Genomic DNA, 14,547 nt, shown 5'->3' with positions numbered 1-14,547 from the left:
AGATTCCTCCTCCTCCAATCCGTCAACCCAACCGGCCTCTACATCACCCTCCACCACTCCCTCCCCCACCTTAAATCCTCCCCCCTCGGCGGCCGGATAATCGTCGTCTCCCCGCCAATCTACTCCCGCTTCTTCCGCGGAAAAACCGCCTACGCAATCGGCAAAGTGGGCATGTCCGTCCTTGTCAAAGGCCTAGCAATGGACTTCGACCGAGAAGCCCTCCCGCTCCCTGACAAAAACCGCCAAAAAGGTATGGCCATCACCGGCATCTGGCCCGCCGTCGCCATCGAATCCGCCGCGACAGAACAGTTCACACGACGCGACCAAGAGTATAAACGGGATTTGAGAAAGCCTACTATTTTCTCTGACGCCATATTGGCAATTTTGGACGTGCCGGCGGAAAGGGTGAATGGGGAGTTGTTACTTGATGAGGATTTCTTACGGGAGGAAAGGGGTGTGACGGATTTTGGAAAGTACTCTCTGGTACCGGGGGCGAACCCAAAGAGGATTATGCCAGAGGTGTTGCCTGATTTGAGGGTCAAGGAGCAGGATGATGAGGGGATGAGGATTGATAGTTCCAAGCTTTGAACAAAGGGGTCAAGATATGGTACGAAATGAGAATTGTAAATCGTGTGTTAAATATTATTCTAACCAACTTGAGGTGGGTATATATAAAACTCCTAAACGCCCTTGTAAAAAAAATGATACAAAACAACTTCCCCCCCCCCTCCCTTAAACCTTCCCAGCCATCCTCGCCCTCCTTGCCTCCTCCTCCCTCAACGCCTCGCTCCTCGCCAAAAAGTCCTGTCTGGCCGCATAAGAGTCCTTGCTCTTCCCCGCCAGCTCCAGCTCATCCTTGATCCCCTCCTTATCTACAAACCCAGCCCAGTCCATCCTGCTCTTCTCGACAGTATTCAACTTCTTGGCCTTGGCCGCAGCAGCCTCTCTCGCCTTGAGCCTAGATGCCACCCCCAAGTTAAGATCGCTTCTCCTCTGACCCGTCGCCGGATCAATCGGCATCACCGGCTCAAACACGGACCGGAAAGCCTTTTTGAGTTTTCGGGTCGGTTCTTCTGATTCGGTCGTGTCCGTCCTCCCGGCCTGTTCGGCGAGGTAGAGTTTTGCCTCTGCTGATTCCCGATGGACGAGTTTCTCTTCTGTGTGGACCTTACCGGCAAAATTATACGTGCGTTTGATTTTGATGAGGTCTTTTTCCGCGGCCGTTTCCTTAGGTAGTTTTCCTGCTTCTTTTTCCTGTTGCTTTTTTTCTTGTGATGGTGGTGGTGATGGTGGTTGGGGTGCGGCGGCCTCGCTGGTCATTTGCGCCCAGAGGGAATCGACGTCGATGGTTACCGGGCCGGTGGAGACGGCCGCTCTTTTTACTGCTTTTCTGTAGTGATATTGTCAGTAATGAAAATGGCGGAGGGATTACCAGGTGGACTTACTCTACCGCACGCTGGGCTCTGGTCTTGATGAGCCCGCCCTCGCCTCCTTCGTCCTCGGCATCTTCTTTTGTTTGTCTCCTCTTTTTCTTTTTGAGACCCTTGGATATTATAGCTTCATCGCCCGAGTTTTCGAAACCGGCATCTTCTGCTGCATCGCCACCGGCAGGGCGTTTTCGTTTCGCGGTCGGTTTCGTAATCGCGTCTTCATCTTCATCGGCAGAAGCTGAAGATTCCTCTGCTGCTGGCGCGTTATCGTCTTCGGGGGCAAAGTCGGAGTCTTCTTCTGAAACATACTCCTCTTCGAGAGGGTCTACTTCCGGAGGCGCCATTTCGAACTGTGTATCTGCTCTTGAACTGGTTCGAACAATGATGGAAGGAAAGAAATAAAGTGGATCGCGTCCAAAGTTCCTCGGTTGCCTGCCGCGTTGTGCTCACCAACGGCGTGTCTTGGCGGTCGTAATGATGCCCCTCCCCCGCTTAGGTTTAACTCCGGGATTCATTCTCCTCAACAACACCGGCTGTTTGTGAAGAGCATCGGTTGCACATCATCTTCCGTGGGAACGGCCTGGGGTCTCTAAGCGATGATAGCACTATCAGTCTTTCCCGGACAAGTGAACCCGGCTCACGGGTCAAATCAATACCGCTATCTCGAAGCAGGGAAAGCTTGTCCTGCCCGTCGGTTCCGACATGTGTCAAGTTGTCCAATGAGATGTTGCTGGTTAAAATGGTAGGGCGTGCCCCGCATCTTGAAGCGGCCAGTCGTCGTCTTGGATCCGCCATGGCACGACGTGCCCGTGGAGTGTAGTGATCACGAGTCCGGGGATAAGGCATGAAAGTTCCTGCGGTTTGTAGCATAAAAGGAGGGGTGGGTGGTGGTGGTGGGAACTGTTGTGTGAGTTAGGAGGAGGAGGAGGTAGCTTCATCAACCCCCAGCTTCTCGTACGTTAGCCATCACATATCAAAATGTCAGCCCTCACGCCCGAACAAAAGGAGCACTTCCTCCAGCATGGCTGGGTCAAGTAAGCCATTGCCATGTCCTTTCTACTTGGCCCGTTCATTCCTAACTCCTTCCTCTATAGAATCGAGAACTGCTTCACCAGAGAGCAAGCAGAGACCATAACTTCCAACGTGTGGACTCGCCTGGGCATGGACCCCAACGACAAATCAACATGGCACACCCTCCGCACCAACATGCCCTCTCATTTTGACTTTGACTCGTCCACCTTTGCCCCCAAGGCCTGGGCAGCCATCTGCGAGATCTGCGGCGGGGAGGACCGCATCGACCCAGCATTCAAGTACTGGAAGGACTCCCTCATCGTCAACCTTGGAACCCCAGAAGGAGAAAACAAGCCTGTCCCTCCCGAAAACTTTCCCGAGTGGCATGTCGATGGGGACTTTTTCGTACACTACCTCGACAGCAGAGAGCAGGGTTTGCTTGTCACACCCCTGTTCACAGATATCGAGCATCACGGTGGTGGAACCTACATCTGCCCTCCTGCCATCCCCAAGATCGCAAAGCACCTGTACGAGAACCCAGCCGGTGTCTGCCCAAGAATGGAGCCCCGTGGCGCACCAAACTTCAACCAGCAAGAGAACCTGGACTGGTTCAACAACTGCGCCAAGAGCTGTGCTGGCGAACCGGGGGCGTTTGTCGAGGCAACCGGCAAAGTGGGGGATGTGTATCTGATGCACCCTCTCATGCTCCATGCGCCGTCGGATAACTCGCTCAGGAGAGTGAGAATCATCACCAACCCACCTATTGCGTTGAAGGAGCCGATGAACTTTGACCGGGACAATGAGGAGGAGTACAGTCTTGTGGAGAAGGTTACGTTGAAGGCGCTGGGGAAGGATAGGCTGCCGGGGTGGAAGATTACTGGGCCGAGAGAAGCAGTGACTCCGCTCAGGGTCAAAATCCAGGAGCAGATGAGACTGGAGGAGTTGAAGAGACTGGAGGGGTTGAAGAAGCAGGCTGAGCAGACCCAGACTGTTACTGCTGCTGCCTAAGACAAGCGGTGAAAGGCTTTGTACCCAAGTAAAGAGCAAGATAGTGTGTTCGCAGCAAACAAAATCAACAGACTTAAAGACAGATAAGACAAGATTAAAAAGCGAAACCCAACCAACCCCTGAATGTCGACATGATCAAGATCGCTTGGCATTTTGAGATCGGATCGCGGGTGCTCCCGCCAACCTGGCACCCCAGACGCTAAGACTTGGCGACAAACGCGCCAAGACGTTGTCAGACACGGTCCAACTTGAACGGTTAGATTTTAACATCCAGCACCCCTCGCTTTCGACGTCACACTTGGTCCTCACATCCCCAGCTCTTCCACCCTAGCTAAGCCCAACTACAGCCCAGAAATGGCCGACAGCGACAGCGACGACTACTGGGTCCAGGAGCCCGAGTTGGCTCCTAATGATCCCATGCGCAACTTCATGCCGACGTCGTTTGGCAAGACATCCAAAGAAGCAAACATTGCGGCGCAAATAGAGCAGACAAGAAGAAAGGTCGAGATACCACAGAAGGAAAAAAAAGAGAAGAAGGCCGCTTCTGACTCGGACAGTAACAGCGATTCTGACGACGATGATGATGACTCCGAGTCTGACGAAGAAGACGAAGCCGCAAGATTCCCAGTCAGCCACGAGGTTGTCTTTACCACCCACGACCGCGCCGTCACCAGCATCGCGCTCGATCCAGCTGGCGCGCGCATGCTGACCGGGTCACTCGATGGCACCATCAAGTTTCACGATTTTTCGTCCATGACGCCGACGACCCTGAGAGCGTTCAAGAGTGTGGGACCCGTGGGGGAGCAACAAGTCGGGCTCGCACAGATTCCCATCCGATCCAGCATATCGAGTTTAGTCGGCATTCAGGGCGGCGCATTCTTGTGTGTCACTGCGCCATCCACAAGCCAAGAATTATGTCGAGGGATGGCGATGTCCTTGACCGAGTTTGTCAAGGGGGATATGTACCTGCGCGACATGAACCACACCAAAGTAGCCATCGCTGGGTCGAGGTACACGACCTGGGACTATGGCACTGCCCTGCACCGATCAGAATTTCTGCATCCCACGACAGCGTTCTGACAGCACATTGAGAATATGGGACGTCAACAACAAGCGGAGTCAGAAGGAGGTTATTGTCTTCAAATCTAAAGCACCTGGGTGTGCTGGGCGGACAAGGATGACGGCGGTGGCATGGGGCGCTCCACCATCAGGGGGGGCGCCGGTCATCGTCTCTGCTGCGCTGGATGGGTCCTTGGTCATGTACAGTGGAAACGGGCCATTCTCACGACCAGCGGCGGAAATCAGAGATGCGCACAAGGCCGATACATGGACGGGCGGTATTGATATCAGTTCCGACGGACGGATGGTGGTTACTCGGGGCGGTGATGGGCTGATCAAGCTGTGGGACACACGCAAGTTCAAGCAGCCGCTGGTCAAGGTTGAGCACCCTTCCACCTCTGACCGTTACCCCATGTCCAACATCAAATACTCGCCAGATTCCTCGTCCATCATCGCTGGTTCGGCATCAGGGCATCTTCACATCTTGAACCCCGGAAACCTCAGGCCAGAGCACGTCACACCTATCACACCCGGTGTCCCGCTCATTGTGGTAGACTGGCACGAGAGGCTCAACCAAATCATCACGGGCTCTGCCAACTCCGAGACACATGTTCTCTACAACCCAGAAAAATCCCATCGCGGTGCCCTCGAGGTCATGTCCCGGGCCCCGAAGGTGCGGCACATCGACGATGACCCCTCCGCCATCATGGATCAAAGCTCGGGTATTTCTGGAGATGCCATCGTGGCACCAGGGGCTCTGGGAGGAACCAAACGGGGTGGTGTTACGACGTCCGGAAAGTCGAGAGACCCGATGAGACCTCAGATGCAGACCATCACACCGTTTATGCGCAGTCAGCCAGACGCAAAGCATATTTCGGAGAATATCCCACTGAGCAAGATGTTGCACGAGGATCCGAGAGAAGCACTGCTGAAATACGCAGATGCTGCCAAGAAGGATCCCATGTTTACCAATGCGTGGGCAAAGACGCAGCCGGTGACGCAGTATGCTGAGACGAGTGATGGGGAGGGGGAGGAGGGGCCGGATAGGAAGAGGGTCAAGAGGTGAAGAGATGGGGAGCATGATGATTTATGAGCATTGTTTGAGACTGTACATTGAATAGTCAGATACCAAGTGAATTAATTGATTGTTGCTCTCACTCATAACCCTGAGGAATCGTGACAGGGTTGCGTGTGGCCGGAAACGGCAAGTGGCATGGGGTGGCAGTGCTCCGACTGAAAACAGGGGCGGCACGGCAGCTATTAGGTAAGCCGGGGCGTACTAAAAATTGCGCAGGGAGCCTTGAGCACGGGGCCACCATCGCCCGCGCGCCATTCAATCTTTCTCGGCTCTTTGCTTCAACCTCTCCATCACTCAAGGGGTGACGGCGCGCATCAAAAAAATCACCAATCTACCTTTGCGATCCATCGAGGCCATCGTGAAATCGCCGACAAAACACGGGACGCGCTGTTCCCACCAACGACCACACGACACCCACACCGTCCCCCGCAACTTTTCGCGTCTTTCTCTTTTTTCACCACGCCCCGACCAGCCGCGGCCACTTCTTGTCGCTTTTATCACATCCATCCACCCACCCACCAAACCCTCGTTGCACCACCACCGACGCGACAACCACCGCGCTTCCACATCGACACAGTCGCTGTCCACACATAACACACCCACTCCCCACCCCCGGATCAGTTTGTCATCGGTTCCGTCGTCAACCCGGTCGCCCTCTCTGACGCGGCCGGCACTGGACCCAGCTTTACTTCGTGTCCAATACAGAGACGGAGCCCGCTGCCACTCGTTTGCCTGCCCTGTTCGCGACCACCACCACCACCACCATCGACATCCCACCACGGGGCTCCACTTCCGCGACCGCGACTCAGATATGCTCGCACAGTAAAGGAGCAACATAATTGAATTGACTTTTGGTTGCCCCTCCCGACCTCACTGCCGACATATCATGGCTAGTGTTCAGATGTCGCCCGCGGTCCAGCACCCTGGGTCTGCCGGCCCTTCGGGGATGAGCGCCCAGCAAATGCAGGAGCTTTACCATGTGCGCATCCCCTTTTGCTCCCCTGCTATAGAGTACAATGTATCTATTCGACCCTGTGCTGACCCCGTGTAGAAATATCAACAGATGAAGCAACAGGGTGTTCCTCCCAATGACCCCGAGTTTATCAAGACATCGCAAATGGTCGCCCAGGCGCAACGACAGTGGGAAATCATGAAGCAACAAGCACAAATGCAACATCAACGGCAGGCAATGCACCAGCAACAGAGACAACAGCAAATGCAGATGCAACAAATGCAGATGCAACAGCAGCAAATGGCCAACGGCGCCAACGGTGTGATGCCGGGACAGCCCAACCGTATGCCTCAACCCGGCGCCCCTCAAGCCACCGCGCCTCCATCATCAACTGCCCTGGAAGCCTCTGCTCTACCGGCGGGTGCCAATCCTATGGCGGCCAACCCTGCTGGGCCTCCCCAACCACCAAAACAGAACAAGATGTCTCTTTCACAGGACCAACTAGCCCTGCTCCGGGACCAAATTTTGGCCTTCAAGATGCTATCCAAGAACGCTGGCATTCCCGCAAACCTTCAAAAGACAGTGTTCGAGCGCCGGCAAAGACGCCAGCCTTCTACCACTGAACAGGAGATGCAAATATCCGCCGCCAACGCCGCCGCCGGTGTATCTTCACAGGACACCCCCAAGTCTGGTCCCAACGGCGCAGCCCCAGCCCAAGAGAGCACTCCCTCAGTGCCTAATCCTAAGGTGTACAAGACATTCAAGAGTCCTTATGATGGGAGCCTCGTGCGCAACACCATCTCTTACATGGATCACTCCCGTCGGAAGAATCGTCTCATAATACCAGGCGTTTTCCCGGCAGGCATCGATTTCGAGCAGCTGAGGACAGACCGTGAGAAGATTGTATTCAACCGGATGAGCGCCAGATATGCCGAGCTCAAAAGCCTGCCCGGCAATTTAGCTCACTGGGACGCAGCGAAGGACAGCCTGGAGGCGGACGACACCCTCAAGCGGAAAGCCATCATTGAGATGAAGTCATTAGCGCTGTACAGCAAGCAGCGCGCCCTGAGGGAGAAGATTGGCAAGCAAATGCTGCACTACGACAATCTCGCCATGACCACCAACAGAGCGTCGTACCGCAGGATGAAGAAGCAAAATGTTCGCGAGGCCCGCATCACCGAGAAGCTCGAGAAGCAGCAGCGCGATGCTCGCATCAACAAGGAGAAGAAGAAGCAATCCGAGTACTTCCAGGCCGTCTTCACCCACCGCAATGAAATCCTCGGCAATGCCCAGACCCAGCGTAACCACTCGACCAAACTCAACCGCCTCATGTTTGCTCATCATTTCAACATTGAGAAGGAAGAGCAGAAGCGCATGGAGAGGACCGCCAAGCAACGTCTGCAGGCTTTGAAGGCCAACGATGAAGAGGCGTATCTCAAGCTGCTTGACCAGGCCAAGGATACCCGCATCACTCACTTGCTTCGCCAGACCGATGGCTTCTTGCATCAGCTCGCCTCGTCCGTCCGTGCGCAGCAACGACAGGCTGCCCAGAACTACGGCAACGAAGACATCCCCGAGGAGAGCGAGCCAGAGGAGGAGGATGAAGAAAGCTCGCGCAAGATTGATTACTATGCCGTTGCCCATCGCGTCAAGGAGGAGGTCACAGCCCAGGCTGACATTCTTGTTGGTGGCAAGTTGAAGGAGTACCAGATCAAGGGCTTGCAGTGGATGTTGTCGCTCTACAACAACAACCTCAACGGCATTCTGGCAGACGAAATGGGTCTCGGAAAGACCATCCAGACCATCAGTTTGGTTACTTACCTGATCGAGAAGAAGCACCAGAATGGCCCGTACCTGGTCATTGTCCCTCTGAGTACACTTACCAACTGGAACTTGGAGTTCGACAAGTGGGCGCCCTCTGTCTCCAAGATTGTTTACAAGGGTCCCCCAAATACCAGAAAGCTGCAGCAGGAGAAGATTCGCCGCGGCGAGTTCCAGGTGTTGCTCACAACTTACGAGTACATCATCAAGGACAGACCGTTGCTCAGCAAGATCAAGTGGTTCCACATGATTATCGATGAAGGTCACCGCATGAAGAACTCGAATTCCAAGCTCAGCGCCACCATCCAGCAGTACTACAGCACTCGTTTCCGTCTCATTTTGACCGGCACCCCTCTGCAGAACAACCTGGCCGAGTTGTGGGCCATGCTCAACTTCGTCCTTCCCAACATCTTCAAGTCAGCCAAGACCTTTGACGACTGGTTCAACACACCCTTTGCGAACACTGGTGGCCAGGACAAGATGGAACTCACGGAAGAAGAACAGATTCTCGTCATTCGTCGTCTGCACAAGGTTCTGCGTCCCTTCTTGCTGCGTCGTCTCAAGAAGGATGTCGAAAAGGATCTCCCAGACAAGACGGAGAAGGTCATCAAGTGCAAGTTCTCCGCCCTGCAGGCTCGTCTCTACAAGCAGATGGTTACCCATCAGAAGATTCTCGTCAGCGACGGCAAGGGTGGCAAGACTGGTGCTCGCGGTCTCAGCAACATGATTATGCAGCTGCGCAAGCTGTGCAACCACCCCTTTGTGTTCGATGAAGTTGAGAACCAGATGAACCCCATGAGTGTCAGCAACGATTTGCTGTGGAGAACGGCCGGGAAATTTGAGCTTCTCGACAGGATTCTGCCCAAGTACAAGGCCACTGGGCATCGTGTTCTGATGTTCTTCCAAATGACCGCCATCATGGATATCATGGAGGATTTCCTGCGTTTCCGAGGGATTCAGTACCTGCGCCTCGATGGTACAACCAAATCAGAAGACCGTTCTGATCTGCTCCGCGACTTCAACCGACCCGACTCGCCCTATTTCATGTTTTTGCTCTCCACCCGTGCTGGTGGTTTGGGTCTGAACCTGCAGACCGCCGATACCGTCATCATTTACGACTCTGATTGGAATCCTCACCAGGATTTGCAAGCTCAGGATCGTGCCCATCGTATCGGTCAGAAGAACGAGGTCAGGATTCTTCGCTTGATCAGCAGCGCCTCGGTCGAAGAGAAGATTTTGGAGCGTGCCAGATTCAAGCTTGACATGGACGGCAAGGTCATTCAGGCCGGTCGTTTCGACAACAAGTCTTCCGAGACGGATCGCGATGCCATGCTGCGGACTTTGCTAGAGACGGCGGATATGGCTGAGGGCGGTGAGCAAGAAGAGATGGACGATGAGGAGCTCAACATGATCTTGGCCAGAAATGACGACGAGCTGAGCATCTTCCACAAGATGGATGAGGAGAGGTCTCGGGATCCCATCTATGGTACGAAACCAGGTTGCAAGGGCGTACCGCGTCTCATGGCCGAGAACGAGCTTCCGGAAATCTACCTTACCGAGGGTAACCCGGTTGAGGAAGAGGAGGCGGTTGTTTTGGGTCGTGGTGCCCGTGAGCGCACCAAAGTTAAGTACGATGATGGGCTCACGGAGGAGCAATGGCTCATGGCTGTTGACGACGACGATGATTCACCCGAGGCGGCTGCTGCCCGCAAGGCCGCTCGCAAAGAGAGGCGGGAGAACAAGAGGAAGGGCCTGCTTGGCGGGTCAATCGAGAACTCCCCATCAGCCAGTCGCGCTAGCACCGAGGAAGTTGAGACGCCAGTCAAGAAGCGGGGCCGCAAGCCGGGCAGCAAAAACCAGGAGAAGCGCAAGGCGGAAGAGGGCGACGAGGAGCCGCCAGCCAAGAAGAGACGTGGACCACAGGGACGTACCAAGTCGCTTGGTGCCAACGGCTTATCGGGCGGCGGCATGTCTCCCGCCGTGAGGGAGAAGCTGCAGAAGAGCCTCAAGCGGGTCTACGACGGGCTTATGGACCTCGCCGTGGACGACGACGAGCCGGTGCCAGAGGACGAAAAGGACGACGACGATGGTCCGGCTAAGAGGCTGATCATCGGGCCGTTTGTCAAGCTGCCTCCGAAGAGGGACTGGGCGGATTACTATCTGATCATCCAGAACCCGATCTGCATGAAGGACATTGAGAAGAAGATGAAGAAGGAGGAGTACGGCAGCCTGGGGGCCATGAGGAGGGACCTGGATCTTTTGATCAAGAACTGCAGGACTTTCAACGAGGAGACGAGTGGGATTTGCATGGACGCTAGGATTATAGAGGTTTGCTTCCCCTTTTCTTTTTTTGTGTCTCGACACGGTTACTAATTTGAGAAAAAACAGCAATTCTTCATCTCGGAATTCGAAAAGGAGCTCCAAGACCCTGACCTGCGCGCGTTGGACGAGCCGGCGAGCTCGTCGGCTGCTGGGTCTACCAAGGACACGTCTGTTGCGCCGTCGCTGACGGGTGACACGCCTCAGCCTTCCTCGGCTGCCCCTCCAGCCGGACCGACGCGAATCAAGTTGGTGTCCAACAGCGGGTCAAACGGCCAATTGAATGGCGGGGTGGGAAGTAGCAGGGCGCAGACGGAGGAGGATTAGAGAGATCAAAGAGGGAATGGGTATGATTAATTGGATTTATTGTATTAACGTATGGGTTTTTTTTTCCTTTTACCTAATGTGGGTTTTTATGGCGGTGGTTGGTGGGGTTGGTGTTGAAATGATTTTTTTGGGCGTCGTGGCGTTGTAGTCTGTGGTTTTTCTTATTTTTCTTTTTTGTCTCGGTGGGAACTTGAGGAAGGGAGGGGGGAAGGAAAGGGAAAGAATTTTTCAGCGAAGGTATGGATGGCTGTTTTTGCAAGGGGGGACTAAACTTACTTTGCTTGTGATTTTTTTTGATTGAGAGTTGGGGTGGGGGGGCCGGGGGGGGGCCGGTGAGATGGTGAATGATGGAGCGAAGGGGTTGTACAAGATAGGGAGAGGGGGAGTTGTAGTTTCTAGTGGAAGAGCAAAGAATCTCTTGTCTTTCGGTTTTACATTTTTTTTTTTGGTGATGGGCTGTGTGAGGATGGGATGGGAGATGTGGGGATCGTACATGGTGAGAAAGGGTACTGTGTGTAGCTTTTGTAAACAGAATAGAGCCAGATCTCTTGTAGCTTTTTGCAAGGTTTTTGGCGTGATTGCTACATCCTTGGAGCGCAATGTACTTGGTGGTTATCAGCTGTCAGCTCTACACCTTCCACCCACGATCATCATCCACACCTATGGTAGCCCAGCTGCAAAAAAGCAAAACTTCGATGATAATGATGGAAAACAGAAAGTGGTGTATGTGGTGGTATGTATGTATGTATGTATGTGGGCCAAAAGATGGGCAAAAGAAATGCTCATGCTGTGGAATGCCTACTACAGGAATCGAACCTGTGCTCTTCGCATTACAAGTGCGACGCCTTACCACTTGGCCAAGCAGGCTTGTGCTTTGCTGTTTGATGTTTATATGGCTCAGGATCGGCCTTGATGTCCGCCTGCTCTGCAGGATGACGAAGCCACAAACAGAAGGTCATCATCGTCGATGTCACATCTCGTCCATTGTCCCCTGATATAGACTTTCACATTTAACGCTGACACTCCTCAACACCGAGCTAGTGAAACCAAAACATGTGAGTGTAACACATCATGTTCTCCTTCTAGCTAAAACACCATCATACATATATCATATCCAAACCGTCTTTAAACTCACGTCTAATTCACAACCCATAACCCATCCCAAAAACACCCAACTCCGACCTCCAAAACATGCAATCGCTTTCAACCCACACGCCACCAAACCATCTACCTAATCCTCAAAACAAATCAATAACATCCAAAATCAATGCCCCTCCACCAAAGAATTACACCCCCCCAAAACCACCATCCCCACCACCCCCCAAAAAATACTCAACCGCCTGTCATGCCCCAACCCCAAGCTCTCCGCAAACAGCTGCAAACCCACACTCGTCATAATCCCCGCTGTCACCGCAAAGATAACCGCGTACGCCGTCGCATTGATCTCGAGCTGCTGCCTGTTCGCAATCTTGAACCACACCACCGCTATGCTTGCCCCCAGGGGCTGCGACAACCCCCCCAACAGCGAAGACCAAGCAATGGCCTTGAAGCGGGACCCGAGAGCCATGTAGAGGGGGAGTGACATGGCAAACCCCTCGGCAATGTTGTGAACAAAAAGAGCCATAAAGACGTTGAATCCGAGGGCCGAGTTCACGTGGTTGGTTGCGTAGGTTATGAAACCCTCTGGGAGCTTGTGGACTGCAATGGCGATGACGGTTTGGAGGCCAATGGCGAGGAAGGCGTTGGTGGGGACGTGGTGGTGGTGTTGTTGGTGGTCGTTGTCTTCTGGTTCGGAAGGGTGGGAGCAGCAGGAGGAGATGCTGGATGCGTCGGTGGGGTCGGTGGTGTGGGAGTGGGAGTGGGAGTTAGACTCCTCGTGGGCATGGCCATGGTGGTGGTGGTGGTGATCGTGGAGAGAGGCACAGGAATGGGAGCGGCTGATGTTATGGCTGTGGTGGTGGGAGCTGGTCACCGACTCAACGTGGTCTTCGGCGATGGTCGCGGGGATGGACTTGATCGTGGCGTTCCGGGACAGTGCCGTGCGGCCGTTAACGTGCTTAAAGCATTCTTGTCCACAGGGGTCCGTGTATCCGAAGCAGGGCCCGTCTTCGTCGCAGTTTGGTTTCGTGTCCTTGAAGAAGGACATTACTCGCTTAGAGAAGAAGGAGGGTCTTCTAGACTCGGAGGGTCGGCGGGTGTCGATGCTGGGGAAGTGGGTGATGACCTCCCCCCCGGGCTCGGCGTTGCCGTTTACCACTGGAGTCTGTATGTGTGCGTTTCGTTCGGTGGGTAGTAGCGGGGTGGCCTCGTTGACTTCCACCATGCTCGGGGGACCCGATGGCCGCCGGGATTGCCGCCGGTGCAAATGTGCCCTCGAGTGGTGGTGGTGCCGGTGAAGTTGGGACTCTTCGTCGGGGATTTCCTCGTGTGTGTGGTCACATTCCACTATGTGCGACGGGAGGTACTGGTGCAGGACGTGTGATATGAGCTGGATGCCAAAGAAGCCCCCAACAAAGCACCCCATCATGAGTAATCCCGCCTTTTGCCTGTCCCACTCATCCTTAAGAAGATAGCGCATGGCCGAGGGAAGCATGCTGTTCAATGCCGAGAACACCATGACACCGAAGCTCAAGCTGAGGGAGCATGCGAGGAAGACATTGCTCTCTTGGATGCGGAAGTCGCGCTGGCCGGGTATTAGGCGAACAAACACGTCGATGCATATTATTGAAGCGCCCGCGATGCATGCTAGACAGAGAATTCGAGGTTAGCGAAGTGGACAAACAATTGACAGGAATCCGCCTTCAAAACGGTGAGAACTGCTCGTCGCATGGCGTCCTACACGACCAAACGGCCCTCGGGAATGATTGCGTCACGCACCTATACCGCTCACCGCACACATTATCCATCCCCTCGTGTCATTGTCCAGGTCGCCTTGGACCATGATGAACTGGGTGCAGTCCGCTCGCTCGCTCGCTCGAATACTATCTAGGTCCGTTGGTGTCTGTTTTTTGTTTTTTTTGGTCTTTGCAAACGGTTTGTGGGGGACGAGGAACCCTGACTCGCGGCTTTCAAGGTGGTTGTTCTCTGTCGGTAGGTCTAGCTCCGGTGTCTGGATTACGGATTTGGTGCAGTCGAAGAAAGATTGACATTCGACAATGTTGGGATCAGAATCAAAGGAATGAATGGAAGGTATCAGGAAACGAGGGGGGCGGGAGGCGAACAAAAGGAACCCCAGTTAGGTTGTCGTGGGTGTCATGCGGCAAAGGTGGGTAGGCTTTGAGAACCTCGATGGCCTTTTGCCTTCTTTCGGTACTTGTCAAAAAGCGACCTTCCTCTTTTCTGTCCTTCGAGACTAAGCCTCCGATCGCTCCCCGGAGAAATGCCAACTCGAGCAGGTAATACTCTATCTATGACTTGGCCGTACGAACACCCTCTTTGAAGCGATAAGGCGGCCTTGCTTGTTGGCCAATGTGCCGGGTGTCATATGTGCGGCAGAGACAAAAAAAAATGATTTGAAAGATAAGCAGAACTCCCTCCCCCAC

At 54.1% G+C, this 14,547-nt stretch overlaps 6 protein-coding genes across 6 annotated transcripts, besides 1 other annotated feature; 4 read left to right on the top strand and 2 right to left on the bottom strand.

Annotated features, from left to right (window-relative positions):
* Positions 1 to 87: 87 nt before the first annotated feature.
* On the top strand, positions 88 to 588 carry PODANS_7_9610 (uncharacterized protein; the record flags this gene model as incomplete). The annotated part of the gene is made up of 1 exon (XM_001908295.1): positions 88 to 588. A coding segment is annotated over one exon (501 nt), but the record flags the coding sequence as incomplete, so codon positions are not given.
* A 144-nt stretch (positions 589 to 732) lies between these two features.
* Positions 733 to 1,774, bottom strand: PODANS_7_9600 (uncharacterized protein; the record flags this gene model as incomplete). Its single annotated transcript, XM_001908294.1, has 2 exons — positions 733 to 1,390; positions 1,446 to 1,774. 2 exons carry the CDS (start codon positions 1,772 to 1,774, stop codon positions 733 to 735), a joined length of 987 nt encoding a protein of 328 aa, XP_001908329.1.
* Positions 1,775 to 2,408: 634 nt separating this feature from the next.
* PODANS_7_9590 (uncharacterized protein) lies at positions 2,409 to 3,449 on the top strand (the record flags this gene model as incomplete). Its single annotated transcript, XM_001908293.1, has 2 exons — positions 2,409 to 2,464; positions 2,525 to 3,449. The coding sequence occupies 2 exons, from the start codon at positions 2,409 to 2,411 to the stop codon at positions 3,447 to 3,449; spliced, it is 981 nt and encodes a 326-aa protein (XP_001908328.1).
* Positions 3,450 to 3,803: 354 nt separating this feature from the next.
* PODANS_7_9580 (uncharacterized protein) lies at positions 3,804 to 5,574 on the top strand (the record flags this gene model as incomplete). Its single annotated transcript, XM_001908292.1, has 2 exons — positions 3,804 to 4,459; positions 4,542 to 5,574. 2 exons carry the CDS (start codon positions 3,804 to 3,806, stop codon positions 5,572 to 5,574), a joined length of 1,689 nt encoding a protein of 562 aa, XP_001908327.1.
* An 898-nt stretch (positions 5,575 to 6,472) lies between these two features.
* PODANS_7_9570 (uncharacterized protein) lies at positions 6,473 to 10,732 on the top strand (the record flags this gene model as incomplete). Its single annotated transcript, XM_001908291.1, has 2 exons — positions 6,473 to 6,565; positions 6,638 to 10,732. 2 exons carry the CDS (start codon positions 6,473 to 6,475, stop codon positions 10,730 to 10,732), a joined length of 4,188 nt encoding a protein of 1,395 aa, XP_001908326.1.
* A 1,068-nt stretch (positions 10,733 to 11,800) lies between these two features.
* Positions 11,801 to 11,872, bottom strand: a tRNA (tRNA-Thr).
* Positions 11,873 to 12,269: 397 nt separating this feature from the next.
* Positions 12,270 to 13,946, bottom strand: PODANS_7_9560 (uncharacterized protein; the record flags this gene model as incomplete). The annotated part of the gene is made up of 2 exons (XM_001908290.1): positions 12,270 to 13,750; positions 13,889 to 13,946. 2 exons carry the CDS (start codon positions 13,944 to 13,946, stop codon positions 12,270 to 12,272), a joined length of 1,539 nt encoding a protein of 512 aa, XP_001908325.1.
* Between the last annotated feature and the right edge of the window lie 601 nt (positions 13,947 to 14,547).

This window comes from Podospora anserina, chromosome 7 (genome assembly GCF_000226545.1).
Source record: "Podospora anserina S mat+ genomic DNA chromosome 7, supercontig 1".
In the NCBI taxonomy this organism is placed as follows: domain Eukaryota; kingdom Fungi; phylum Ascomycota; class Sordariomycetes; order Sordariales; family Podosporaceae; genus Podospora; species Podospora anserina.
Note: the sequence above shows the minus strand (reverse complement) of the source record. Positions and strands in the feature narration are given on the sequence as shown.